This window comes from Hyperolius riggenbachi, chromosome 3 (genome assembly GCF_040937935.1).
Source record: "Hyperolius riggenbachi isolate aHypRig1 chromosome 3, aHypRig1.pri, whole genome shotgun sequence".
Taxonomy (NCBI): domain Eukaryota; kingdom Metazoa; phylum Chordata; class Amphibia; order Anura; family Hyperoliidae; genus Hyperolius; species Hyperolius riggenbachi.
This window is the reverse complement of record NC_090648.1, coordinates 483,113,057-483,139,746: the sequence shown is the minus strand read 5'-3', so window position 1 is coordinate 483,139,746 and position 26,690 is coordinate 483,113,057. Positions and strand designations below refer to the sequence as shown.

General features: G+C 45.0%; 1 protein-coding gene across 1 annotated transcript in view; it reads right to left on the bottom strand.

The window, feature by feature from the left end:
• Positions 1-26,690, bottom strand: part of LOC137564350 (A disintegrin and metalloproteinase with thrombospondin motifs 2-like) — a 418,259-nt gene that overhangs the window by 365,192 nt on the left and 26,377 nt on the right. Inside the window, exon 2 of the mRNA XM_068278125.1 lies at positions 20,196-20,557. Within this exon, the coding sequence (XP_068134226.1) occupies positions 20,196-20,557 (362 nt within the window). The remainder of the gene's footprint in view (positions 1-20,195; positions 20,558-26,690) is intronic.

Genomic DNA, 26,690 nt, shown 5'->3' with positions numbered 1-26,690 from the left:
GGTACTTGTGCAATAACAATAGGTGGAGGGTTAACAGAAGATTGAGCCGACATGGATTCTCTAAATACTTTCATTGACTCTGCCATCTCTTTGCGAACCATTCTAAGGAAATCTTTATAAGCCACAGCCGACTCTTCATTTAAAACACGAGTTGCACACTGCTGACATAATAACTTATTCCACGGCACTGGCAGCTTCACATTACAAGAGGGACAGCGTTTTTTAGGCCTGGCAGTATCTGATGCTTCAGTAGCAGTAGCAGATGGAGCCGAGGATGAAGCTGCAGTGCTCTGTAATACAATAACACAATACAGATATTGTTTTAACTGCCCTGCAGCCAAAGTAATCATAATTCACCACAGTGTGAGGCAACTTCCCACAAGAAGCTATTCACCAAACAATTCCCCATAACACAGCCAGTACAGTGAGCCTTAGAAAAGAAGCCTTCACACAAACAACAGTTTTCCATGTGATACCATAAGATACCTTAGTATCCGGCTTAGGCTCATGTGCCCTGGGATCCTCCTGAGCAGCCTGCTGGCCTCCGCTCGTCCCAGATGCTGGCTGTGCCTCCATGCTGCGTCTGTACGAGTGCCCAGACGCGGGGAACGCTGTGCATTCTTCACTCCGGCGGGCGGAAATGACGACACAGGCGGAAGCGGAAGTAACCCATCCGCCATCTTGGATACTGGCACGCTGCGCCCACTCGGCCTCCGCCTTCCCCGCAGCGTGCTCTCATCATTCCAGCCGGCGGCGCCTGCCAAACCAGAAGCTACCACAGCCATCTCTCTCCCCAGACCCTCCACAGCGGCTTATAGAGAGAGGTAAGCGGCTGGCAGCAGATAACATTGCCTAATGATCCTCACCTGCCCCCGCAGCACCAACAGTCCCTAGCCCCCCAGGCTCTCCAGGACATGCAGCGCAAGTATAGAGAGACCTGTCCCTGGAACAGGAAACATCCATACTGCCGGATACCTGACAAAGTTTTTTATTTATAGAGAGGCTTGTGGATGTTTCCTGTTTCCTGGGAGGGGCCAAATCTCGATGGATACCTGTCCTGGAGGGTTAATGGAAAAAAATAAAATACAGTGACAGACACTTGAGATAATAAGCTTCAGAACACAGAGCTCTCTGCAACTTTGAAAGTCGTGGAGCTCAGTGGCTCTTTTGCATAGATAACTGGAGTTTCTTAACTCTTCCTGTACTGGAAACATTAGACTTATGTCTCTGCTCCCAATGTTTTATTTCTTAGCTGTACTACACATACAAATCATGATATCATAAGTTTCTTTTCACTTCAGATTCCAAGGAGACAGGGTTGCCAAGCGTCCGTCAAAAGACTGACTGTCCGTACAGAAGCTTTTTAAAAAGAGCTGTCCGTACTGCCCGTATTTCCTGGGCAGTCGTCCGTCCAAAAGTGCATATATTATTCCAACTTATTCTGCGCATGCGCCTTGTGCTATGCGCGCTCTTTTCCCCCCTCCCTCAGTCTCCCCTCAGTCGCCGCTCTCCTCCCCGGGTGTCCCCTCCAATCAGCTAACCTCTTTTTGGCACCGGCGCCACTCGCTGCCCAATATGAGATGCAGGGAGGGAGCCGGCCCAGCCCACTCAGTCTGAGCACAACAGCGAGACGAGGAGGAGAGGACGCCGGCGAGGAGAGAGGAGTACGTCACACGGGCGGCAGCACTGCAGCCAGAGTCAGGTCGGAGCTGAGGTCGCAGACTCGCAGCAGCGGCAGCACATGAGCACAGACAGCACTCACACTCAGGCACGCCACACACACAGCCGCTGAGCCACGCAGCAGAGAAGAGCCGAGGAGCAGCCAGGGCAGGAGCAGATCAGCAGCAGCTGACAGCCGACCGAGCACAGGAGCCTGGAGCAGAGGAGCCAGTCCAGCACACTACTGTGAGTCTCTGTGAGGGAGAGAGAGGCACCCTGGCTTGGAGTGGGGGCTGGGAGTCTGTGGGACAGAGACTGACTGGTTCGGGACAGGGGGAGAGCGACTTAGTGGGAGGCAGACAAACAACAGCCGACCAAGCAGTCTACAGCAGCAGCCCGCCCCCCACCCACTGCCCAGCAAGCTGCCAGGAGTGACCAGGCCAAGGAGAAAAACCAGTTTACCCAGCAGCCAGCACACTAACTGAGTCTCTCTCTGTGAGGGAGAGAGGGGCACCCCTGGGGGCTGGGAGTCTGTGGGACTGGTTGGGGCCTGGTCCCTTTGCCGGCACGTGAGGTAGCTCTGCATGAAGCCCCATACTGCCCTGGGCTTCTCTGTCCTTATTCCCTCCCGCCCTCCAATCAGCAGTGCTCTTTCTGCTGCTTCTGCCTCGCTCCAGCCAATGAGAGAGAGCAAGAGTAGAAGCAGCCAGCAGAAGCTGTACTGTAGGGGACAGAGAGAGCAAGCACCGAGCAGCCAGCGTGTTCATCACTGTCTTCCTCTCCCCCTGTCCCCAGAATATAATGGCAGCCAGATCCAGGTATGAAGTTGTGAGGGCAGTGTGTGTGACATCTGGGCTGGGGATATACAGTAGTGTGTTCTCCCCCTGCCAGCCACTCTCTGTCCAGTTACAGGGCCAGTCCTTCTGCCAGACTGGTTCTTTCTTTATGTCTCACTCTGCAACCCTCTGCATATTTCCCCCAGCCAGTCTGGCAGAAGGACTGGCCTTGTAACTGGACAGAGAGTGGCTGGCAGGAGGAGAACACACTACTGTATATCCCCAACCCAGATGTCACACACACTCTGCTTCTTACATAAACTAATTGTTGACCAGAAAGCAGTTTTGAAACTAGTTTGCCATACACTGTACACACTACAGTCAGATTGTATAGTACAATCTTAGCAACATACTTTATATGTGATAGGACCTACAGATTGAATTTACTTTGATATGGCCTTTGTACAACATAGATGTAGTAAGATAGAATAGGGATATGGAGGCTGCCATATTTGTAAATGCTTTGCCATGATCTGTATTTTCTGGGGAAAGCTGCCACATTACGTGTCTTGCTGCCTGCTGTCCCTGGGCCTCAGTAAGCCAGCACCTATTCAGTAGGAGACCTTAGGCAAGTCTCCCTAACACTGCTACTGCCTATAGAGCGCGTCCTAGTGGCTGCAGCTCTGGTGCTTTGAGTCCGCCAGGAGAAAAGTGCGATATAAATGTTATTTGTCTTGTCTTAGTTTGTGGGTGGGGGAAAAATGTCCCGTGTTTGGGAGAAAACCTGGGCCCACTGTCTTTGCGTTACACTGTTACCTTACAGTCAGGCCCTTTTTTTGTCGCAGCACGCTTCGTGCACTGCACTCCTATTCTGCACCAGCCCCCCAATCAAATTTAAGAACCCAATGTAGCCCTCAAGTCAAAAAGTTTACCCACTCCTGGATTAGACTGTGAGCTCCTCTGAGGACAGTCAGTGATACAGGGGCGTAGCAATAGGGGGTGCAGAGGTAGAGACCGCATCCGGGCCAGAGGTGCCCCTAGAGGCCCTCCCTCAACTACAGTATTCGCTCTCTATTGCTCCTGTGCTCATAATAATCACTTCTATAGATACTATGAATAGTGGTAATCATTAACAAACTGTTCCCCATCCCCTTTTTGCACCACAGACACTGTAGTTGCCATTGGCAGGTTTTGGTGCGCCGTATCAATTGTTATGTATAGAGTGCTTGGGGGGCCCTATTGTAAAACTTGCAACAGGGTCCACAGCTCCTTAGCTACGCCACTGCAGTGACAGGACCATGTACTCTGTAAAGTGCTGCAGAATATGTCAGTGCTATATACAGGACTGTAGAGTTGGTACAAAAATCATCCAACTCTGACGCCTTAGTTTATGAAACTGCTAACTCCAGGTACCCAAAAATTGCTCTGACTGACTCCACAACCCTGGCTAAATAAATACAAAAAATAATAATGCCCAGAGCTTAGCGCCACCCACAGCTACTTAAAAGTGTGCTTTTGACTCCCCCCCAACTCCGCCCCCTGTCCGTCCAAAATTTTGAGTGTCCTGCTTTTTTGGGCCTTTTGTCCGTCAAAAATTAGAAATTGGGTTGGCAACCCTGCAAGGGGAGCTTCATTCATTGCAGCCCCCCTTTTTTTGTCCATATAGCATTAAATGCTCATTGTCAGGCAGCAGAGCAAGCAGTCCAGAACAGAGATCCCCGAGACCTCCCACTGGTCCATTCATCCGGCACAACCGGACTCCTTGGCAGCAAATTCAGATAAAGCATTGATGGGAAATTACATTTTTAAAAATTTCTGCATTAGCTTATTTGAATTTGCCTTCCCAAGAAATGCCGATGCCAGGGTTTGGGGCTGATGTTCACTGCAGAGGCAACAGGGGAGTATGGCAGGGTAGTAATCTACAAGCAAGAGACACAATGGCCTCAATTCTGGTAGCTATGTGTGGTAAAAAAAAAAAATTGTAGTTTAACTTATTCTGTGTTTTTCCCTTTTTTGGCAATTCTGAAAGATTTTTCTTCATCTCCGAACATGCAGTAAAACGTGTGGCATTTCAGCGGTAAGCGTGCGGTAAATAATTATAATAGTCTTTGGGAGGGTTTTTTTGTATGCTTGTTTGTATGTATTGCTTGTATGCGAAATGCACAAAAATTGACAGGCAGGTCTTTTGGTGCCCATACATGGTACAATAAGAACATTTGATTTTCCCATTTATTCAAACCAAAATGATCGAATCGAATAAAGCTCGAAAATAATATTTTTTTCAATCAAGAAAACCAAACGATTATCCTGTTTTTTCCGATTAAAATCCAATTGTATAGGTTAGAAAAATCTTTATATTCCATGTAACATAATCGAACGAAAAGAGCTGAGTGGGAAAAAAAAAAAAATGAAAAAAATGTTGCCATGTATGGGCACCATAAAACTGATTGGCAAATTATGTGCCAACATGCCCCCTATTTTTCATAAGAATTCCAATTTTTGGTAAAATATCGCAAAATACCACACATTTTACCACAGGCATTAAATTCTAAATAAAACTACCAGAATAGCAAACTGCTTTTACCGCATGCGTTAAAATTTTGCATATGCGGTAAACTGGAAAGTAAGCTTACCAAAATTGAGGCCATTGTAGAAGAACAGATGAAAAGAAAAGATTAAAAATATATATATATATATATATATATCTTTTATATTTTAATTACACAGTATTAACCACTTCACCACTGAGGGGTTTTACCCCCTGAGCACCAGAGCAATTTTCACCTTTCAGCACTCCTTCCATTCATTTGTCTATAACTTTATCATTACTTATCACAATGAAATGAACTATATCTTGTTCTTTTCGCCACCAATTAGGCTTTCTTTAGGTGGGACATTATGCCAAGAATTATTTTATTCTAAATGTGTTTTAATGGGAAAATAGGAAAATGTGGTAAAAAAAAAAAAATTTCTTCAGTTTTCGGCCTTTAAAGTTTTTAAATAATGCATGCTACTGTAATTAAAACCCATGAAATGTATTTGCCCATTTATCCCAGTTATAAAACCGTTTAAATTATGTCCCTATCACAATGTTTGGTGCCAGCAGTTTATTTGGAAATAAAGGTGCATTTTTTTCAGTTTTGCGTCCATCCCTAATTACAAGCCCATAGTTTATAAAGTAACAGTGTTATACCCTCTTGACATAAATATTTAAAAAGTTCAGTCCCTAAGGTAATTATTTAGGTATTTCTTTTACTTGTATTTTTTTTTTTTTTTTTAAATTACAAAAAATAAATACATTGGGGAGTGTGGGAGGTAATGGGTTAATTTTTAATGTATAGCTAATGTATTTGTATGTGAAAAATGCTTTAGGGTGTAGTTTTACTATTTGGCCATAGTGAGTTTTTGTTTATGCGACCTGCAAGCGTACAGGAAGTACGCTTGCAGGAAGTTCAGGGAGGCTGGGCAACTTTTTTTTTCACAATGATCACGCTGCTTCTCGTAGAAGCAGCTGATCATTGCGGGGGGCTTAGATCAACAAACAGGAAAGGTTTTTCCCTTCATTGATCTCCGGGCGCGCGGGCGGCGGCGTGCACGAGCGCGGGGGCGCGCGGACAAGCGAGCAGGAGCGCGGACAGCGGCGGGAGCGGCGTCAGGTACGGATTTCTCCGTCGCTTGGTGATAACAGGGTGGAAAAAGGGACAGAGAAATCCGTACGGCTGGGGGTAAAGTGGTTAAAAAAAATAGGTGTGCATTACAGCTCTACATTTTTATTTTATTTATTTACAAGAAAGAAAAAAAAAAAAAAAAAGTACAATATACAGTGTATTTTTCTTTCCTAGAATTTTTTTTTTTTTTAAATATACAGAATTCTAATACCCTGGAAACAATTTAATTCATATAGAATAAAAAAAGCCAATGACACTATCATGACCCCAGTTGTTTCTGAACTGGGTCAACGTGCCCTTGAGTGTCAAACTTACAAGCCCATTTCACTCATTAATTTAGACTTTAATTGGCTCACAATCAATTTCTCTTCCCAAATAATCTAATATTTTCTCTTATTCATATTGACCAGCTGGGTTTTATTTTTAAGGCCAAACAAAATCATTAAATAATCATTATCATAGATTACTTGAGTACTAAAGAACTGCCAGCAATCCTATTTTTATCTTAGATTAAAAAAACAAAACAATTTATAAGGTTGTGTGAAAATGTAAGCATATGTCCATAAATATTTTCACTATTTTGAGATACTTGAACATGCAGCTATTTGAACTTCATTCCATCAGTAAAGACTTAAAGCGCACTCGAACTCTTGCAAAGCACACAATGAAAAAAAGTCCTTGAGGCTCGTACACACACGTCTGACTGAAGCCAACAACGGGTCCGTCGGCACCTCCCGCTGGGCGGGTTTTCAGCAGACAGTACAGCGTGTGTACAGTCTGTCGGCGGACTGATAAGGCTGTTTCTGAACGATCCGCTCCTATTCTACTTAAAGCGGATCCGAGATGAAAAAATAACTATAACAAGTAACTGGTCTATATATCTTATCTAAAGTTGAGATAGTTTACACAGCAAAGCTGGCTACACACATTTCAACAGTTAATGATTAATTATTCCTGTGATACAATGAGAGCGGTGATGTTCTGTTTGTGATCATTACACAGGAAATCTGCAACTGCATCGCCAGCTCTCAGCTCACTCCCTCCTCCTCTTCCCTCCTCCCCTCTGCCTCTAAAATTACTGGCTAGTAGCCTCCTCCTCCTCCTGCACAGACTGAGCTCCCATAAGCCCTTGCTACATGGGTCTTAGTGCCTTGGCGTTTTGGAGAAACTGTGGGCGAGGCTTGTTTAGTTTATAGAGAATTAGAGTATTAAAACAAAAAGAAAAAAGTATTTGGCTTGAGGAATGCCCTATAAACTATATGTAAGGAACACAATTATGCAATGAGTAAAAGTTCATCTGGGATCCACTTTAAGGCTCGTACACACGTCATACTGAAGCCAACGACGGGTCCGTTGGCACCTCCCGCTGGGCGGGTTTTCAGCAGACAGTACAGTGTGTGTACAGTCTGTCGGCGTACTGATAAGGCTGTTTCTGCGGGCGGATCGCTCAGAAACAGCCTTATCAGTCCGCCGACAGACTGTACACACGCTGTACCGTCTGCTGAAAACCCACCAGAAAACAGTACAAACACCAGCCTGCTCCCTCACATATCCCCGTTGATCCAGAGGAAGGCGAAAAACCCTTACAAGGCATGATGTAACAACTCTGTAGTGATGTTATCAGGTCAGAGATCAATAAACCGTGTTCTCTATGATTTTGTAGGAAGGAGAGTGCAGAGACTTATTTTTATGTCATACGGACAGCAAGTGATTAAGGTTCACTTTAACAGTGGTTCCCCTTGTGCACAATGCCCTCCAAATATATATAGAGTCTGCTGGAGTTCTGCCTTAATGTGTAAATTGATTCCAGAATTTAACCTGGGTGACAGGAAGACGATCTCATGACACATGTTGACTTTGATCCAATTAATGCTTTTGGTTTCCTTGGCAGCTGAAGTGATGTGACAGCTACACTCCGTGTTTGCAAGTCTAGTTAAAATGAGATTTTTCAAGGCAGCATCTGGAGACTGTAATATTAGCTGAAGAAATGAAGCACTGGGGAACCTGATACTATAATCTCTAGCGACAAGTAATAATAGGAAATACCATCAAGTGTTAAGGATCGCCTTCAAAGCCCCACTTCAGGCATACTTTTATAAATAGTTCTTTCACAGAACACCATTTTAAATTTATTATGCAAAAAACATTTGTTTGTGCAAAATAAAAAGGAACTACTGTCTCCACCAGCTCAGGGATTTTCTTGGACTAATAAGAGGATGCTAATACTGCATAACTTTGACTATAAGTTGACTTCATGTATAAGTCAGCCCCAATATTTGACCTCAGAAGCTGGAAAAACCCCTCCTGTCCCCAAGTGCAGCAATTATCCACTCCTCTCGCTGCCCCCCCCCCCCCCACACACACACACACCTTAGTAAGCAGTTTGACCAGTTTCTCCCTCTCCCCTTAGTAAGCAGTGCAGCCAGTCTCCCCCCCCCCCCACACACACACACCCCTTAGTAAGCAGTATGGCTGGTTTCTGTTAGCCTCCCCCCCTTTAGTAAACAGTGCAGCCAGTATCTGTAGCCCACATCCCTTAGTAAAAAGTGCGGGCCAGTCTCTGTCCCCAACCACCCCCTTGGCAATCAATACAGTCTACCTCTATCCTTCCTCCTAAGTAAGCAGAGTGGCCAGTATCTGTAAACCCCCCCCCCCCCCTTTAGTTATCAGTACAGACAGTGTCTCACTCCCTTAGTAAGCAGTGGCGTAGAAGGATCTGTGACTTTTGCTGGATTACAAAAGGAGCGATAAAAGTTGGTTGTGGTATCAGTGGGGTTAAGTGGCTGAACGGCCGAGGAGTAACCTGAATTGGTGGCTGGTTTGCCTTCATGAGGATTCGAGCTGCATAGCTTTGTGCCTCTCGCTAAGGGCCAGGCATGCAGCTCTTTAAGGCTCCTGCTGTACTTAATAGCAGCTTTGCGAGGACCCCCAGTGGAGTACAACAGGAGCCTTAAAAAGCCGCATGCCTGGTCCTCGGCAGTCTCTGGCCAGCCACTTAACCCCACTGAGTACTTTTTTTCCCCCCTCTTCTTCTAGTCACACTTATAGCCTTAATAAAAACAATGCAGCCAGTCTCTGCCTCTCCCCGATCTTAGTAAGCAATACCGTCTGCCTCTGTTCTCCCTCATAGGATGCAGTAACCTCTCTGTACCCACCTCCCCCCCCCCCCCCACCTCTCAGTAAGCAGCGTGGCCTACCTCTGTCCCTCCTCCCCAACTTAACAAGCAGTACAGCCAATATCGGTTTTTGATATTGTCCAAAAATGATCTTGACGAGAACTTTTAGAATAAATATCCTTCTGAAGGTGCCTTGATGTCTCCGTGCTTGGAAAACTGAGGAAAAAAAGTCTCCAGCATCTGATCTAAAAGGTAAACTTCTGAGATAACTGTCTGAGCTAGTAGTAACAGAACAACAAGTAAGAGAGGCTGTTTCTGTCAGCCTCGGGGGAAGGTGGGACACGTAAAACTGGATGTAGAGTAGTGATGAATTCTAAATAACATGTTTTCCAGGAAATGTTTGCTAACCACCAGCTTTTCAATCCAAGACTTCCACTGGATTTGCACATTTTTGAAAGTGCTTTCCTGCCTAACGATAACAGCCTCTTCAAAAAGGAACATCCGCCTTCTTGGATCATTTAGATAAGGAAGGATCCATTTTAGGACAGATATCCCAGAATGTTTGGTCCTCTTCTCTGAAAGGGGATCTTTAAAGTGGAGATGAATTACCTAGACTAAAATTTACAGACTACCCAGCAAGCTCATGGTGAACCAGAACTCTTGAGTGTGTGTAAGAGGCTACGAGGACCAGAAAGCACGCTTACTAAAATGTTAAAGAAAATTCAGGTTGGAGTGAACATAAGATGTCTCCCACAATGCATCACTGCTGAATATGCAAATTATCCCTGGTTGTTCCCGTAAGCTAACCACACCTCCAAAACTGCTGGAATGCAATGAAGTGTCAGCTGGTAAATTGTAAAGAGCCACAATAATCCATTATCAGTATGTATGCATTTGGATTATTGTGGCTCCGCACAAGTAACAAGCTAACACATCATTGCATTCCAGCGGTTCTGGAGGTGTGGCTATCTTACAGGGACAACAAAGGATGATTTGCATATTCAGCAGTGATGCATCATGGGAGACATCACAGGCTTACTCCAACCTGAATTATTGCAAATGCCTGGTTTTAAGGCGGCAAATAGTCGTTTTGCTTGACTGCAATGCAAGTATTAAATCCTAGGTACATACAACATTTGCAAGTATTCCCTGCATATAAAAATGTTTACTTTCAGTTCAGAGAGCATTAAAAAAACCAACAAAAAAAAAAAAAAATTTAAAAAAACTCTGCTGCTCCACTTATTGCCAAACATAAGTGTAAACATTGCCAGCTAGAAGCTCTCTGCCTGGTCTCTTCATTCTGCTGCCTCTTCTCTGATGAAGTGACTTAGCCGTTGCTATGACAACGTGTCTATTCAGCAGAGGAGGGGGGAGCAGAGTGAAGAGACCAAGTTAAAAACTTCTAGCCAATAGAGCAATGCAAACTTTTTACCACTCTGCATTGAAAATAAATATTTTTACACACAGGGAATGCTTTCAAATGCTCTTCTATGTGCATAAGAGTAGGAACTGAAATGTCAGTATCTTAAACCAAAAGAGTCTTCTCACGTGAAATTTACCTTTATTATTATTATTAATGTTCCTCCTTCAATTTCACAAGTGTGAAAATAAAAGGATTCACATTCGGTTTCTAAATGTTGGAACATATATTCTAAATGGGGAAGGGACTTCTAATCCTCTACAAGTTCTACATAGTTTCACATGGAAGGCTCTTAGGAAAAAGCTAATTTGAGCACCTTGTACTTTCACCTTCATCAAAGGAGATATCCTCCTCCAGCCGTGAGATTTCACCTTCAAATTACACAGACACGTCCTCTACTTAACTTTTTACTTTAATGGAAGCTGGGAGAGAAACAGAGGCAGACACAGATGGAGTCTCACGCAATGTTTTAATGGACTGAAAGGTAGACGTCATCTCAGATTTCATCCATCCCCAAAAAATCCCTTAACACATTTGGAGAGTCAGCCTAAATTATCTGGCCAGTACATGGCTGAGAGACGCCTGCATGATGAACTAGAGATTGTTACAAAGGCCTAGAGTGAAGTAAGGTCTCCTCTTCTGTAGCCAGGTCCATGAACCTTAGTTTGATAGTTTGACAATGCATTCTTATGCACAGAGTCTTCGGACGCGCCATCATGCTCAAGTTTCACGAAGACATCTAAACAAGGAGGGAGACTTCACTTTACTCCAGGTGGTGATACGATCGCACTAGCCCATGGTTGGTTGCGGAGGTGGAAGAAATTCCCTCAACTGAGCAGATAAGCCTAAACAAGTTTTATATCTTGTACATGCAATACTTAAAGCACATCGTTTTGCACATACAGGGTAATACACCAAGGAGCGCTCTCTTTTCCTTTCATCTTTCTTTGAAGAGAACAGCACCAATAAATTCCCAAGTCTTTTGAGATTCACCACATTAAAGCGCACTGTCGCCAATCAGACGGGCATACTCCAGCACAAATATCCAGGGCTCTGGAGTTGAGGAATCTGAGTTGGAGCAATTTTGTGTACCTGGAGATGGAGTTGGAGGTTTCATAAACTAAGGAGTCGGATGATTTTTGGACAAAATCCACAGCCCTGGCAATAGACTAAGGAGTCGGAGTGGAGGAGTCGAAGTCTGAGCCATTTTGGGTACATGGAGTCTGAGTTGGAGTCAGTGGTTTCATTAACTGAGGATTCGGGATTGGAGTCAGATGATTATTGTACCGACTCCACAGCCCTGCACACACTGTATCTCACATCTCCTCTTATTACATTGTTACAAAGCATGCAGTACATCTTCTAGAAGTTACTTTACTATAAGGAATCTACCTTTTTGAAACAGGCTTATAACATATGTCCGTTTTATCAGGATCATTGCATTGTAAAATAAAACAGGCAAAAAGGCTATGTTAAGTTAATGTGGCCATACATTAATAGACATGCAATAAATCCTCAGCGCTCTTTCAAAATGAACCGTTCGGTCCAAATATAAACCACCTGCAGCCACCCGTGCTCAATATAATAGGTGGAAACCACCAAAACAGCAAACAGAGGATGGATAACTGTCAACTTAGCAAATTTTTGTTTAATATAGCTCTTAGTCAGATAAAAGAAAAGTGTACAACACTTACACTGTGGGCCTCTATGACAAGGACCCAGCAGTATTCAATCGCCTCAAGTGTAACAACAGTATGCAATAAAATCGTAAGTTTCGGTCAGCGAATGCCCAATTTCTTTTCCCTACTGGTTTCAGCGCAACGCTGAGTTGTGCTTCGTCGTGCATGCACAGCCCCAGCCAGGTATGCTCCCAGGGACGGGAGGACGATGTGGGAGCACACCTGGCCGGGACACACATGCGTGACAAAGAGTGACTTGGCCAGGCTTTTGGGATGAATTGCCCAGGGACCGGAGCCACCCGGGGAGACAGCGAGGGATTACTGACCCTAACAGGGCTTAAGGAAGACCCAGGTAAGTATGAAACATGATACGCTTCTTGTCTCAGGTTCCCATTAACTTTATAGATCAAGACTATTAGACCCACTTCTTCTCCCCCAAAGTGGAGGAAAAAAAGTCACTGCGTCTTATAGTCCAAATACAGGGAGTTCCTGACTTGTGAATGCCTGGCAATAGGAACCTCCAACCCGCAGCAATGTCGGGGACTCCCTGTACTGTGCCCATGCAGAGGAGGGCACAGGGGGATAGAGGTGGACACATGGGGAACACAGGAGGATACAAGAGATACATTGGTTTTTGTTTTTTTTATGGTGCCTTGTACACTGCAACTCCTGTCTTCTCTTTAATGGAAAGAGTACAAGGCAGCCACAGGTCGCCAGCACACCTGGCCAAAAACAAAAGATGAAGGAACCTCCTGGGGTTACTTTATTTCAGTAATGGACAGAAAGCTGAATGGCAAAGTAAAAACTCATACACCTGCTAATGAAACTCAGCTGAGGCAGCCAATAACAGCCTCCTGTGCGAAGAATCTACTAGGCCTGAACGATAAATCGATTTCGGATCGAAATCGCGATCACGGAAATGACGATTCCGTGATCGCCATGGCAACGATTTCACCCCCATGTGCAGCCCGTCCAGCAGTCCCCTCTCCCGCTCTGTGCAGCGGCTGTTTGCGGCGGCGTAGTGCCTGTAATCTCCGTGATGGAGGCGGCTCTCACTCTCTCACTCCAACTTCAGTGTGCAGCCAATCAGCGCTCTGCTCGGTAGGCTCCGCCCACAGGCTCCCACACTCTCGCTCTCACGCGCCGCAGCTTACTCCTCCCAGCATCTCTACACATTGGGCGGGCGGCAGACTCCACTGTCAATCGTTTTAGGTTACGAGCGGCAGACTCCGCCCACCCGCAGTCTCTCACACTTCCTCCAGCTCCCTCCTCCCAGCATCTCTACATATTAGCTGGGCGGGCGGCAGACTCCGCCCGCACCACTGTCAATCATTTTAGGTTACGAGTGGCAGACTCCGCCCACCCGCAGTCTCTCACACTCTGTCCCAGCAGCTTCCTCCCAGCACCTCCAGTCCACTTCATAAGCTGGGCAGAATCACTTGTCAGCAAACAATCACTGTTTTAAGTAGTATTTTAAGTAAGTACTAAGTAGTATTTCTCACTTGGTGACTCCCTACTCCCAGCACTTCCATCATTTGCTGGGCTGGCGGCAGACTCCGCCCACACCCTGTCATTAAAGTTCTGTACGCCTCTGACGCTGCACACAGCGTGATAATGATGACTGGCTGCTGTGGTGTGACTGTGTGGTGATCTTTCTGCGTTCTGCAAAGCTGCAGTGGGGGCACTGTTCAATGTGTGCAAAGTAAGGTGCTATATTCCTATCCTAAGCCATAATTGTGGTTGCAAGGCAGGCTAGTCTTGATAATAGCCTGCACTGTCAGAGAGCTAAGGAAGAGCTCTAAGTTGCCAGCTTGCTTCTCACTCAAAGTGATCCTAGTTGTTATCGCAAGCTGTTCCCCTACGTCCAGAGGTGGTAATAGACCAAAGTAACGTAACGGTCTTAGCGCAAAGCCGTGAGCTGAACAATCCTTTGTTACTGTTACGGGCCCGGGACTGTCTTCTTGTGGCTAGCTCCTGCTCCTCCTGTCGTGAAAACTTGTGAAATGTGTGCCATGGCTTCTGCTACAGAACCAGAAGCGGAGTTACATTTACTTTCCAAGAAAAACAGCACGTCAGTCATTTGGAAGTATTTTGGGTTTGAGACCACAGATGTGCAACAGAAACAGGTACTGTGCAGAACCTGTCGCGCTAAAGTTGCAACTAAAACCGGAAACACAACAAACTTATACCGGCACTTGAAAAACCATCACAAGCATTTGCATGAGGAATGCATGAGTAAAAAGTCCGGTGAAAAGTCGAGTGAAAGTGATGCTCAGGCCCACTGTAGTAAACAGTCTACAATTACTGAATCTTTTACTAGTGTGTGACACCGTATGATTCCGGCAGCAAAAGACATCGGGAGATAACAGCAGCCATAACGCACTACATTGCCAGAGACATGGTGCCTGTAAACACAGTCACTAAATCCGGATTTCAAAAACGTATTCGCACGCTGGACAGAAGATATGTGATACCCTCCCGCACCTACTTCAACCAAGTTGCCATCCCACAGCTGTATTCAGAATGTAGAGAAAAAGTGGTAACAGAGCTGAAAAATGTGCAGTATTACGCCACCACTACTGATATGTGGTCAAGCAGAACGACCGAACCATATCTGAGTTTGACTGTGCATTTTGTGAATGACGACTTTGAAATGAAAAGTCGCTGTCTGCAGACCGCATACTTTCCCACTGACCACACTGGAGAGAATATCGCACAGGGTTTGAGAGAGTGTCTGTCAAGTTGGGGTCTGAAAGAAGAGGACCAGACGTGCATCACAACCGACAATGCAGCAAACGTCATCAAAGCGGTGGAACTTAATGACTGGACCAGACTTCAATGTTTCGGACACAGGCTGCATCTTGCAATTGAAAATGCTGTGAAAGATGATGCAAGAGTCAAGCGGGCAACTGGACTTTGCAAACAAATAGTTGGTGTCTTCTCTCATAGCTGGAAAAAGAAGACAGCGTTGAAAAAGGCACAGCAAGAATTTAATGTACCTGAGCACTCACTAGTAACAGAATGTGCAACACGATGGGGTTCAAGGCAAAAAATGATAGAGAGGGTGCTTGAGCAGAAGAAGGCGTTATCACAGGTTCTGTCTGAAGACAAGAAGACACGTCACTTGGTCCCCACTTGGCAGGACATAGATGTCCTTGAATCGATCAACAATGCCATTGGACCTCTGCAGGAATTTACAGATGCTCTTTCTGGTGAAGCATATGTAAGTGTGTCCTACCTGAAGCCAGTTCTCCATCTCCTGAGAACAACAACCCTAACTGAAAATGTTGAGGACACAGATCTTATAGATCCCAGGTTTTTTGTAGGATTTTAATCCAGAAGATACCTTTTGCTGATTCTCTGTAGTATCTATGTATCTCCAAAATGAGGCCTAAAGGACTGGATCTGTATGTAATATATTATGTGTCCGCACCCCTTACACTATCCTGTAATCCCTATATTGCACAGAGCGAGTTCTGATTGTACAGTGTCCCCTTCACTCCGTACCTCGCCTTCAGTGTACGCGTTGCCAAGGCAACAATGTTTACTAAACCTTCGTACGCATATGGGTGTGGGGATGGGTGATGCCTTGTCCACTCCCCCTCCGGCGTTTTTGCCTGCTGTGTGAGGGAGATGTGGTTGTTAGATGGCAGCTCATTGGCTGTGTCTTTCTAATACCATCCCCTGTAATGAGTCTGGCCACGCCCCCCTTTCTCCGACATCGCTATTTGCGATGCGGAGTTTTCACGGAAGGTGAACGGCACCTGATTGGCTGATGAGCCTGGACGGCAATGCATGTATGACACGCTTGCCCACGCCCCTCCGTGTTACCTAATCCACCAATGGCAGAGCTGGAAATACGAAGTGAGAGTTTTATACCCTTTCGGACCTGACGCTTCACTTTTACAAGCTAGCAACGGATGGGATTTAATACATAAGAGGGTGTCACCAAAAGCGGATGGTAAACAGGTACTTTTTCAACCCTTTTCAAACACTATTGCCTCAAATGGATTAACTTTGGATTGGCTGGGGTTTTTGATGGATCTTGATAAGAACCAATCCAGGTCAGCGATACTTTTTTGGAGGGGGTGGGGACCGTATCCGCCCTACCCAGAATCCTATGGGAGGTTTAGTATACTATAAAAGGGCAGTGTGAACGGCAGGTTTCTTAGCCGATTCTTTGTTACTTTGCTAAATTTGTACTAACTATGTGATGTATATAATGTAATTTAGTTTTAGCACTATGGCACTCTAGCACTAAGCACTGATCACTCCTGACGAAATTTCCCATAGAGGAAATGAAACATGTCGAGTTGTGTGTGGGGTTTATAGATTACTAGTGGGGAAGTGGAGGGTGGTCTGCTGTGGACCGTGATTGATATCTCCCACCCATTTATCACATCTATGTCGTTTTAGCAAATTTAGATCCCTTTTAGAACCACCTCATTAAAAGTTAAGTTATAAATTTAGTCCTCTCTTCGCAGGGTTTATATGTGTCATATATATTGAATCAGGTGTGTTTGTTCATGACACAGATCTTACTAAGGAAGTAAAGTCCAAAGCTCTTGCCTACATTGAAGATAAATACAGCGACCCAGCCACACAGGAGCTACTGGACATAACTTCATTCCTTGATCTGAGATTCAAGACTGACTATATAAGTGCAGAGAATGTTCCAGACGTCAAAGAAAAGGTGCAGATGCAAATGGAGCAGGTGGCACGAAATGAGAAGAGGGCCTGTCTTAGCACCACAGATGCCATGCCCCAGGGTGCAGCAGAGACAGCTCTATCAACCACCGGGAAGAGAAAGCGGTCACTGGGCAGCTTCTTCAAGAGCAAGGCTGTGCCTCCTCCATTCACTGTGCAGTTGGAGGATGCTCTTAAAGCTGAACTGGACAACTACCTGATTGGTCCAACTATTGATGGAGAGCAAGATCCACTGGCCTGGTGGAAAGTGCACAGAGTTAACTTTCCATGGCTGAGCAAAGTTGCTTGTAAATTTCTGTGCATACCAGCCACCAGTTCACCATCAGAGAGATTGTTTAGTGCTAGTGGCAATATTGTCACATGTCAGCGCGCATGTCTAAAACCATCCAAGGTCGACATGCTGGTTTTCTTGACCAAAAATCTGTAAAGAGTGATGTAGAGTTGTCAGGGGAAAAGTTGTGTTATATCTGAGATTTTATTTGTTCTGTATTTCACTCTAACTTAGTGTCAGGCTGTCGACTGACTCGACTGTCAGCCTTTGTTTACATAATATATATTTGTCATTTTTCATGAAACAGAATCTGCATGAGTGCAGTACTGTTGGGCAAGAGAAGACCATTTTTGAATTTTTGGGAAATTTTTGTACATTTTTCTATTTCCTAAATGAATCTGAAGCTCGGGTTCAAAATCAGATACTTATACTTACTTACCCTGAAGAGAGGTAAGATTTAGGATCCTATTGGAGATTTTGCTTGTCTGAAGCCCCCCGTTGAAGAGCGCGGCCCTCCTTCCTGGATCATGTACTGGACAGACGCGCAATAGCCGGCAAGCCCACCCATGTGCAGTAGAACAAAGGCCATGGCTCCGGCTTACTGCAAATGTGCGGGCGGGAAGAGGAGCTGCACGACCCTGATGTGATAAACGACAATGCCTTGTCACTAATCTTCCAGGGGGCCGTGCTTAGCGACGAAGAACAGAGTAGCGAGGGAAGCCTCAATAGGCTTTCCTCGTTTCAGGGTAAGTAGTAGTATGTGATTTTGTACCTGAGCATCAGCTCGGGTACACTTACATAGTTTACATTTTTTGTATGTTATTTAACTGAAAACAAGTAAGGAATTTTTTTGCACTACTGAGGATGAGGATGGCTCTTTTAGTTCTTTATTTGTAACTGTTAAAAACGTTAACAGGAAGAAGCAGCCAACACCAGCATCCATGTATTTATAGGTCTAAGTTTGCTTTATTCAAATCTGTCACATAGATAAACAATGTTTCAGAGCGACTGCTGGCACCAGTTTGTACACTAACTTGATAAAGGAGCAGCAGTGACAGTCGCTCCGAAACGTTGTGTACCTATGTGACAGATCTGAATAATGCAAACTTAGGGCTAATTCACACTGCAAGAGCCTTTTAAGCACTAGTAATTTGAAAAGCTCTTGCTAATGCACTGCCATGGGGGATTTGTACAAAATCACATGGCTCCAGTGTGAACACACACATAGCATTACATTAGCAAGAGCTTTTAAAATCACAAAGCGCTGCCACCTACAAAAGCTCTTGTAGTATGAACCAGCCCTTAGAGTTAAAAATACATGGATGGCATTGGTGGGCACTGCCTAGTGCCCAGGTGCCAGCTGCTTCTTCCAATTGCGATTAGATTGGTGATGCCTAAGCCAGGCACATCGCCATTCATTTGATGGGGTGCACTACTGCACTGGATTTCTACAAGAAGTTACTGCTGTTAAAAACTTTAAAGAATGTTCACGCAAGACACATGCATGTTTCTTATTAATAAATACGTTAATTGAAAGCAATTCTTGCCTTTAATTTTCATAATTGCATTTTAGATTAATAGCTATTTGTATTGGTAAATTCACATAATGCAGTAACATTTACAAACGTGACAGAAAATGACATCATACTAGCAGTTTGATAGTATAATGTTATTTTCTCTCAGTGCATGTTTGCAAATGTTACTGTGCACATTGTTAAATTAGTGATAAAGCTTGATTTGAAGAAAATCGTGAATCGAATCGAAATCGCAATTTCTGACAGAAATCGTGTGATTCAATCTTTTCCTAAAATCGTTCAGGCCTAGAATCTACCCTGTGTAAAAGCGACCCTGGATGCTCCAACACCTCGGCTAGCGATCAACCTTGCAGAACACTTCTGCCAGAGCATTGTTCTCTCTTCTCACACCGCTCGCCACGTGAGTTCTAGGACACGCTTTGCACTGCTCTGTCAGCCCTCTGCCTCCATAGCACAAGAACATGGTGCTAGCCAGACTAGCAACGCTTCTGTACAGCCTTGACCCTGCAATGTCACCCAGGAGATCGGGTCAGGATTCCTGCCAGGTGACTCGCTTTGTACTTGTGTATGAGGCTTAACGTGTACCTTAGATGGGGATAGACCTGAGATGGGGATAGGGGAAAAATGTATACATACCTAGGGGTTCCTCCCGCCCACTCCAGGTTCGTCGCTCCCTCGTTGCCGTCCTCCTGGATCTTCTGAAACTAGCCAAAAATTTCCTCCAGCCAGTGCAGTCTTGCTGCGCACGCTCCACCATTGAACTCCCGTAGCCAGAAGAGTTCTGCCCAAGCACAGTAGTTCAGGCACAGAACACTCCTGACTACAGGAGCGTGTGAGCGGCTGTGTATTGCACAGTGCACCGTGGACCAGAGGACTTTCCGTGGCCAAATTGAGAAGATCCAGGGGGCAGAGGATGGCAGCGAGAGAGCAATCTGCCTGAAAGGGCTGAAGGAAGTCCCAGGTATGTATGACACCTTTATTTCCTTCCATCTCAGGTTCTCTTTAAGCCCTCTAATATTCCAAATTTGCTGCAAGTGCTTCCTGACCCCTCCCATGCCCCCCCCCCCCACACACACACACACAGAAGAGCTGAGTAGTGCGACTGAGTCAGATTACCGGGATTAATTGCATTCGAATGGAGGCTCTCGGTAGGACAGCGAGAAACACATCAGTGCTCATCGGACTGGAGGAAGCCCCGGGTAAGTATAAAATCTTTTTATTCTGCATTCTCTGCATTTTTAGATACACTTTAAATAAAAGATATACAATTAACTGATCACAGTGTATAATGGAATTCTCACACATTTTCTCTTTGGTAAAACACATTTTTTACTTATGCAATTGTGTATAATAACGTAACTTACCAGTCCATCACAGTTGCTTATAGCAACAGAGGCACTTGGAAAATCGGTTATATCTCCCACATAAAGGCAGTTTTTAAGGTGTGGCTCCACCGGGAGCTTGCTGGACTCCTCCTCCCACTCTATTGTAGCACCAGGCGCAATCAGTTTAGAATTCTGTTTTAACCTCAGATGATATTCCGTGCCAAAAATAGTGACATTATAATAAATCTGGCGATCGGTGGTGTCGTTACTGGCATTTTCAGCATCTCTTTGAAAACGAGTCCTGTGCTTTTTTGACACTTCATGAGACAAGAAATTCCCTTCTGAATCTGTGCTTATCGGTGTCACAATGCTGAATTCTTCTATCTTCTGCAGGAGAGAATCTGAAAAGAGAAAACACAGGTGCATTGTTCAAAAAGGAAGACCTCCGGGGGCTCTCGTGAGAGCAAAGACCGTCGTGAAGGCCTCTTGGGGGGGTTGAACTTTTCTGATCACTTGTCTTACCTTATTTCTCTCTTGCATAGCAGCAGTCTCTGTCCCCTTAAAGGAATACTGTAGGGGGTCGGGGGAAAAATGAGTTGAAGTTACCCGGGGCTTCTAATGGTCACCCACAGACATCCTGTGCCAGCGCAGCCACTCCCCCAATGCTCCGGCCCCGCGTCTGGTTCACTTCTGGAATTTCAGAGACTTTAAAGTCTGAAAACCACTGCGCCTGCATTGCCGCGTCCTCGCTCCCACTGATGGCACCAGGAGCGTACTGCACAGGCCATACTGGGATTGTGCTATACACTCCTGGTGACATCAGTGGGAGCGATGGCAACGCAGGCGCAGTGGTTTTCAGACTTTAAAGGCTGAAATTCCAGAAGTGAACCGGAGGCGGGGCCGGAGCATTGGGGAGTGGCTGCCCAGGCACAGGATGTCTGCGAAGGCCCATTAGAAGCCCCGGGTAACTTCAACTCATTTTCCCCCGACACCCTACAGTATTCCTTTAAGAACCAGAGACTGCTGGCACCAAAAAAAGTCTCTTACCGATGTATCGTCACACAGACCCGCCACTCACCCATTGCGACAGACCCCTCCCTCAGCCAGTCAGGAGCTGATTTCATTGGCTCCAGACTCTGATCAATTGAAGCCAATGAGACTGGCTCACCGTGATCACGGGGTCAGGAGCCAATACATTCAGCAGAGACGGCAGAGCTAAGTGCCTGCGGCAACGAGAGAGTGGCATGATTGGCGGTAGCAGCGAGTCCGTGTGAGCATGGCAATTGAAATCTACGCCCTGGCAGGAATAAGCAGCCACAAACAATTACTGCAGTCTGGAAGCAGTCAAGGAGAGCGTATGCATGAGATAAACAAATAAGGGGGTTGATGCACTAAGCTCAGGTAATACTGTTGTGTGCAGGTAGCGCACATTAGATTACCATAACTACCAGTAGTGTGTACAACAAATTACGCTAGTAGCCCATCCTATGGTACACAAGTAGCACCAGCGTTGCTACGGTAAGGTGTATTATTAATGAGCATTACCATTAGTAACGCGCATTACCTTAGCAACATTCACACTACTCGAGTACCATCGGTAGTGCTAATAGCCCAACTTGGGCTACAAGCTGAAAGGAATAGGCTCTTCTTCTGACCACCCATACTGTAGTTACCGTGGTTTACCTGTATCAGGATAGCAGATATATCTGGAGCCAGTCTCAAGGAACACACAGAAACATGTATTGCGTTCAGAAACTGACTAAAGTTTATTCAAGAGGTCACTTCTTATAAGGGTGGTCGTAATGCTCATTGCACATGTGCAGTAGCAGTTTGACCCTCAAGGACAGAACAATGGAAAAGTACCAGAACTTGGTTAAACATTCACAGAGAACAAAATGAAGATGGGGGAAAGTAGTTTAAGTAGAATTAGGACCAGCTTATCTGATTAGCTTTTGCTGAAACTGGTTTTCAAACTAATGTAATCTATGAAAAGACAAACCAAGGACATTTACACCTTCTGTGGCTATAAGCAAATGTAAAAAACGTATATACATAGATGGAGTAGTATGGACAAGATGGATGATATACTGCATACATATCCTACACAAGCTACTGGTAGTAACGGACGGTAATATTACTGCGCACTTCCTGAGCAGAGCAATATTACCGCAGTTTAGAGCATTAAAGAGACTCTGTAACAAAAATTTCAGCCTTATTTCTTCTATCCTATAAAGTTTCTATACCTGTTCTAATGTGGTCTGGCTTACTGCAGCCTTTTCTAGTTGCACTGTCTCTGTAATATGTCTTTGTCAGGCTTTGTCGAGCCAGAGAGGAATGTGCTGCCTCTGCTGTGATAGGGAGAAGTTATGCATGCCCCCTGCAGGCTGTGTGTGTGCGCGCTTTTATTGCAGTTTGAGAGGCTGAGGCGGGGGGGGGGGGGGGGGGGAGAGGAACTACTGCCTGTCACATGCAAACTGTGACTAATCCCAGACTGGAGTACAGATAATGCAAACTTGTAATATACTGTACCATGAGACTATATATATACCGGCGTATAAGACGTCTTTTTAACCCTTAAAAATCTTCTGAAAAGTCGGGAGTCGTCTTATACGCCGGGTGTCAGTTTTTCAGTGCGAGGCGCTGCTGGGTGCCGGGTGCCATGCAGAGTTTTAAATTACCTGATACTGCACTGTGTCCTGAAAAGAAACCTAGATCGCGCTTTCTATTTAAAAAAAAAAACAAACCCTGTAATAGCTTATTCCGATCAGTCGTTCATGCGGGTAGCAGCGCAGCTTCCGGGGTCACCTGACTGGTGACGTGTGCGCTCCACAATACATCCCGGCCATCGCTTCATGCGTGAGGGTCATCAGTGGAGCGCATACGTCACCAGTCAGGTGACGCTGGAAGCCACTCTGCTAACCACGCAAGCGGCTGCTCGTAAGAAGATATTACACTGGGTTGTTTTTTTTAAACAGAGAGTGCGATCTATGTTACCTTTCAGCGTGACACATTGCAGCATCAGATAATTTACAGCTCTGCATGACACCCGGCACCCGCACAGTGAACTGGGTAGTCTTATACGGCGAGTATATGCCAAACTCTTTATTTTAAGTAGAAAAGTTGGGGGGGGGGGTCGTCTTGTACGACGGTATATACGGTATTTATTACACACACACACACACATTGTATTAGTGTGTGTATATAATTTTTTTTATTATTTATATGTATATATCTATATATACACATACATTCCTTCCTGGTTGGCGGCCATGTTTTTTGTTTGTAAACATTAAAAGCCAGGAACGCGGCGGAAATGACAAAGAGGGACGCAGGAGATCACAGTGACTATTGGTATGTTTTTTTATTGTACAAATTGGACAGTACAGATTCTCTTTAACCTCAAGCAAAAATAATTCATGAGATAAACAGATAAGAGGGTTAATTCACTACGAAAATAGCGCGACTAAACTCCCGTTACTCGTGCTATTTAACACTGCGCAACTTAATGCACGTTACGCGCACTATTGGCAGCATAGCATGCATTACTACCTTTAGTCAGAGGAGCGTTTGCTATGCCTAGCATAGCGATCACTTAGCCAATAGCAAGCGCTCCATTCATCCTGCCCTGGACCCCTTTGGGTCCAGTAACTTTAAAGGAAGTGACCCCTACACTTTGATTGACCCAGTAGGCTGCCTGTCATGATATGATAAGGACTTTGAGAGCAGAAAGCTGCCATTTTTTCTAATTGATGTAATATTTATATATACAGGTAGTCTCCGGTTAATGAACGGGATAGGGACTGTAGGTTTGTTCTTAACCTGAATCTGTTCTTAAAGAGAACCCGAGGTGGGGTTCTGACAATGCTATCCGCATACAGAGGCTGGGTCTGCCTACACTGCCCAGCCTCTGTTGCTATCTAGATCCCCCCTAAGCCCCCCCTGCACTCTGCTATCCCCATAAATCACAGCCATGCTGTGTGGGCTGTTTACCTCTGTACTCTCAGTCTCGCCGCTCCCCCCGCCCGCGTCCCTTCCCTCCAATCAGCGCGGAGGGAAGGGACGTGGGCGAGGACTGGAGCTATGCAGGAGGTGTGGGGGGGGGGGGGGGGAAGCAGCGAGAGTGACAGTACATAGGTAAACACAGCCCGCTGCGACACGCTGCGTGTCGACAGCGCGGCTGTGATTTAGGGGGAGAGCAGAGCGCAGTGGGGCTTAGGGGGGGGGGGGGGATCTGGATAGCAACAGAGGCTGGGCAGTATAGGCAGACCCAGCCTCTGTATGCAGATAGCATTGTCAGAACCCCACCTCGGGTTCTCTTTAAGTCAAAACATTGTGTCATCTCTGTCCCCTGTGCCTCCAGTGTCCCCCTCTGTGTCACCTCTGCACCTGCTTACAAAAATTTAAAAGCCATTTTTTTCTTTAAAATTTATTAAAATCCATTTAAAAAATCTAAATTTTGGAAAAAAAAATTGACTTGTTCCCATGGAAACACATAATCGGGGACGGGGAAGTCGGGGACGACTTGTGCTTGGCAAGTAATTGTTACAATGGCCAACATGCGTTTGTTGTATTTTTAACCAAAATGCAGTGCATTTGGCAGCCATATTAAACCGATAATCACAAGTACAGTAATTGTGACCAACTGGTTTCAGGCTGATTTACAAAAATTGAGTAGAAGAAGCACATTGTTTAGTTTGCTTCTTCTGTGCATTTTTTCATTGTGAGCAATTAAGACGACAGCGATGCATTCTAAAAGGTTCTAACTAGATTAAAGTGGTATGAAAATCAAAGATTTACAGCATAAAATATGTTACCACAAAAAATGATGGCAGAACAGCATTCAAACAGTTCAACACAGCACTTTGTTCTTCAGTGGAAAGCTCCTTGCTTCAGTGAGCAGCTTCTGGCTGCATCCGAAGAGGCAATAACATCATCTTCTGTTTACATTCCTTTGTCGGATACATTTAGTAAACGTTAGCTAACTGCCAAAACTGAACCGTACTGAGCTCAGAAGCAGAAAGAGCTGAGAAGTGATCACTAGATAGAATTTGTAATCAGACAATAATACTTGTGCACAAAAGCAAATATGGTAATTGTATGGGTAATAAAAAGTGGAAAAACATTTATTGAATGTTGTCAGAGTTTTATACCACTTTAAAAATCGGGTCAAAACAGCAGCTAAAGACTGAATCTTTTGTGTGTACGGCAGCCTCAATAAGTCGATAATTGATCCAGAATGCCAGATCATCTCGCCCAAGCTCTCGGCGTGGCGCTATTGTTCTCTCCCTCGCTACTCCCCCTCCATTCATTGGTCTCATTTTGCTCTTTATTCAAATACAAACTGCACCACGTTCTCCACTGCTAGATAATGTAGTCAAAGGCAATTGGCAGGATATCTTGGAATACTCGAAGCATTGCTCAACAGTCTGACATTAAAGTAATAGAAGTAACAGGACCTGCTGCTAGATGACATGAGCTGTTTGCTATTTAATCTCCTCTTCACTGCACAGAAATTCAACCTCCTTTCCAGCCTGTACATCACTTTTGCATCACTATTATTTGCAGGGCCCAGTCTTCCAACACTCAGCTGATTGATGGTGCTAGTGTGTGTATAGTATGACAGTCGCTTCCCTGCCAGGGTATGGCACAGCTACCCTCTAATCTTGAGGTTGGGTGAGCTGTATTCTGGTTGTCAGTATAAAACATTTTGTTCCAATCACATTAACGCAGTAAGCAATCCATGTGAACATATACTGTATATACTCGAGCATAAGCTGTACCCCCCCCCCAAGTTTTACCTTAAAAAAAAAAAAAAAAAAACTGGAAAAGTGTTTGATCCGAGTATAAGCCATGGCCAGCAACAACCATATATTAGAAAAGCAGCATAAAGATAAAGCAAGGAATGGAGAGCCACATAGTCATGTATCTAAAACTTGATCTAGGAATGCAAGGATTCTCACCACTCAGTAGACACTGTCCCTTTATGCCTTCCAAGGCTACAACTCGAGAGGAGGTTAGCTGGGACCTCCCATGGAAATGTCAAGTGTGTGGTCTCCCTCAGATGATGCACCACTGTGTATAGAGTGGGGGCACTTTAGGGGTTACTCAAAGAGTAGTGACTCTAGTATAAGCTGAGACCCAGCTTTTGGGCCACTTTTCTTGGCCCAAAAATTAAGCTTATGCTCGAGTATATGCAGTACATGTTTCTCCTGCACCTACACTATGTAAAATGTATATACCACTTAGCATATATTGAAGCAGTCCTTTTTTTGGGCACAGACGCCTGACATGTCTCGGGTACCTTAAAACCGCAATTTAACAACCCAAAGACAGCGTTATTGTCATGACCAAGATTCATACAGGCACTGCCAAAGCAAGGGGAAGGGGGTGGGGTACAATGGCTAACTTCGTGGCTAAGGGGTACTGGGACCTGAAATTTGGCTCACAACATACCTGATCCAGGCACACATCCTGTATCATAATAATTAGCATAATTCTCAATCATCACACATTTGCAAAGCCATACCGACTAAT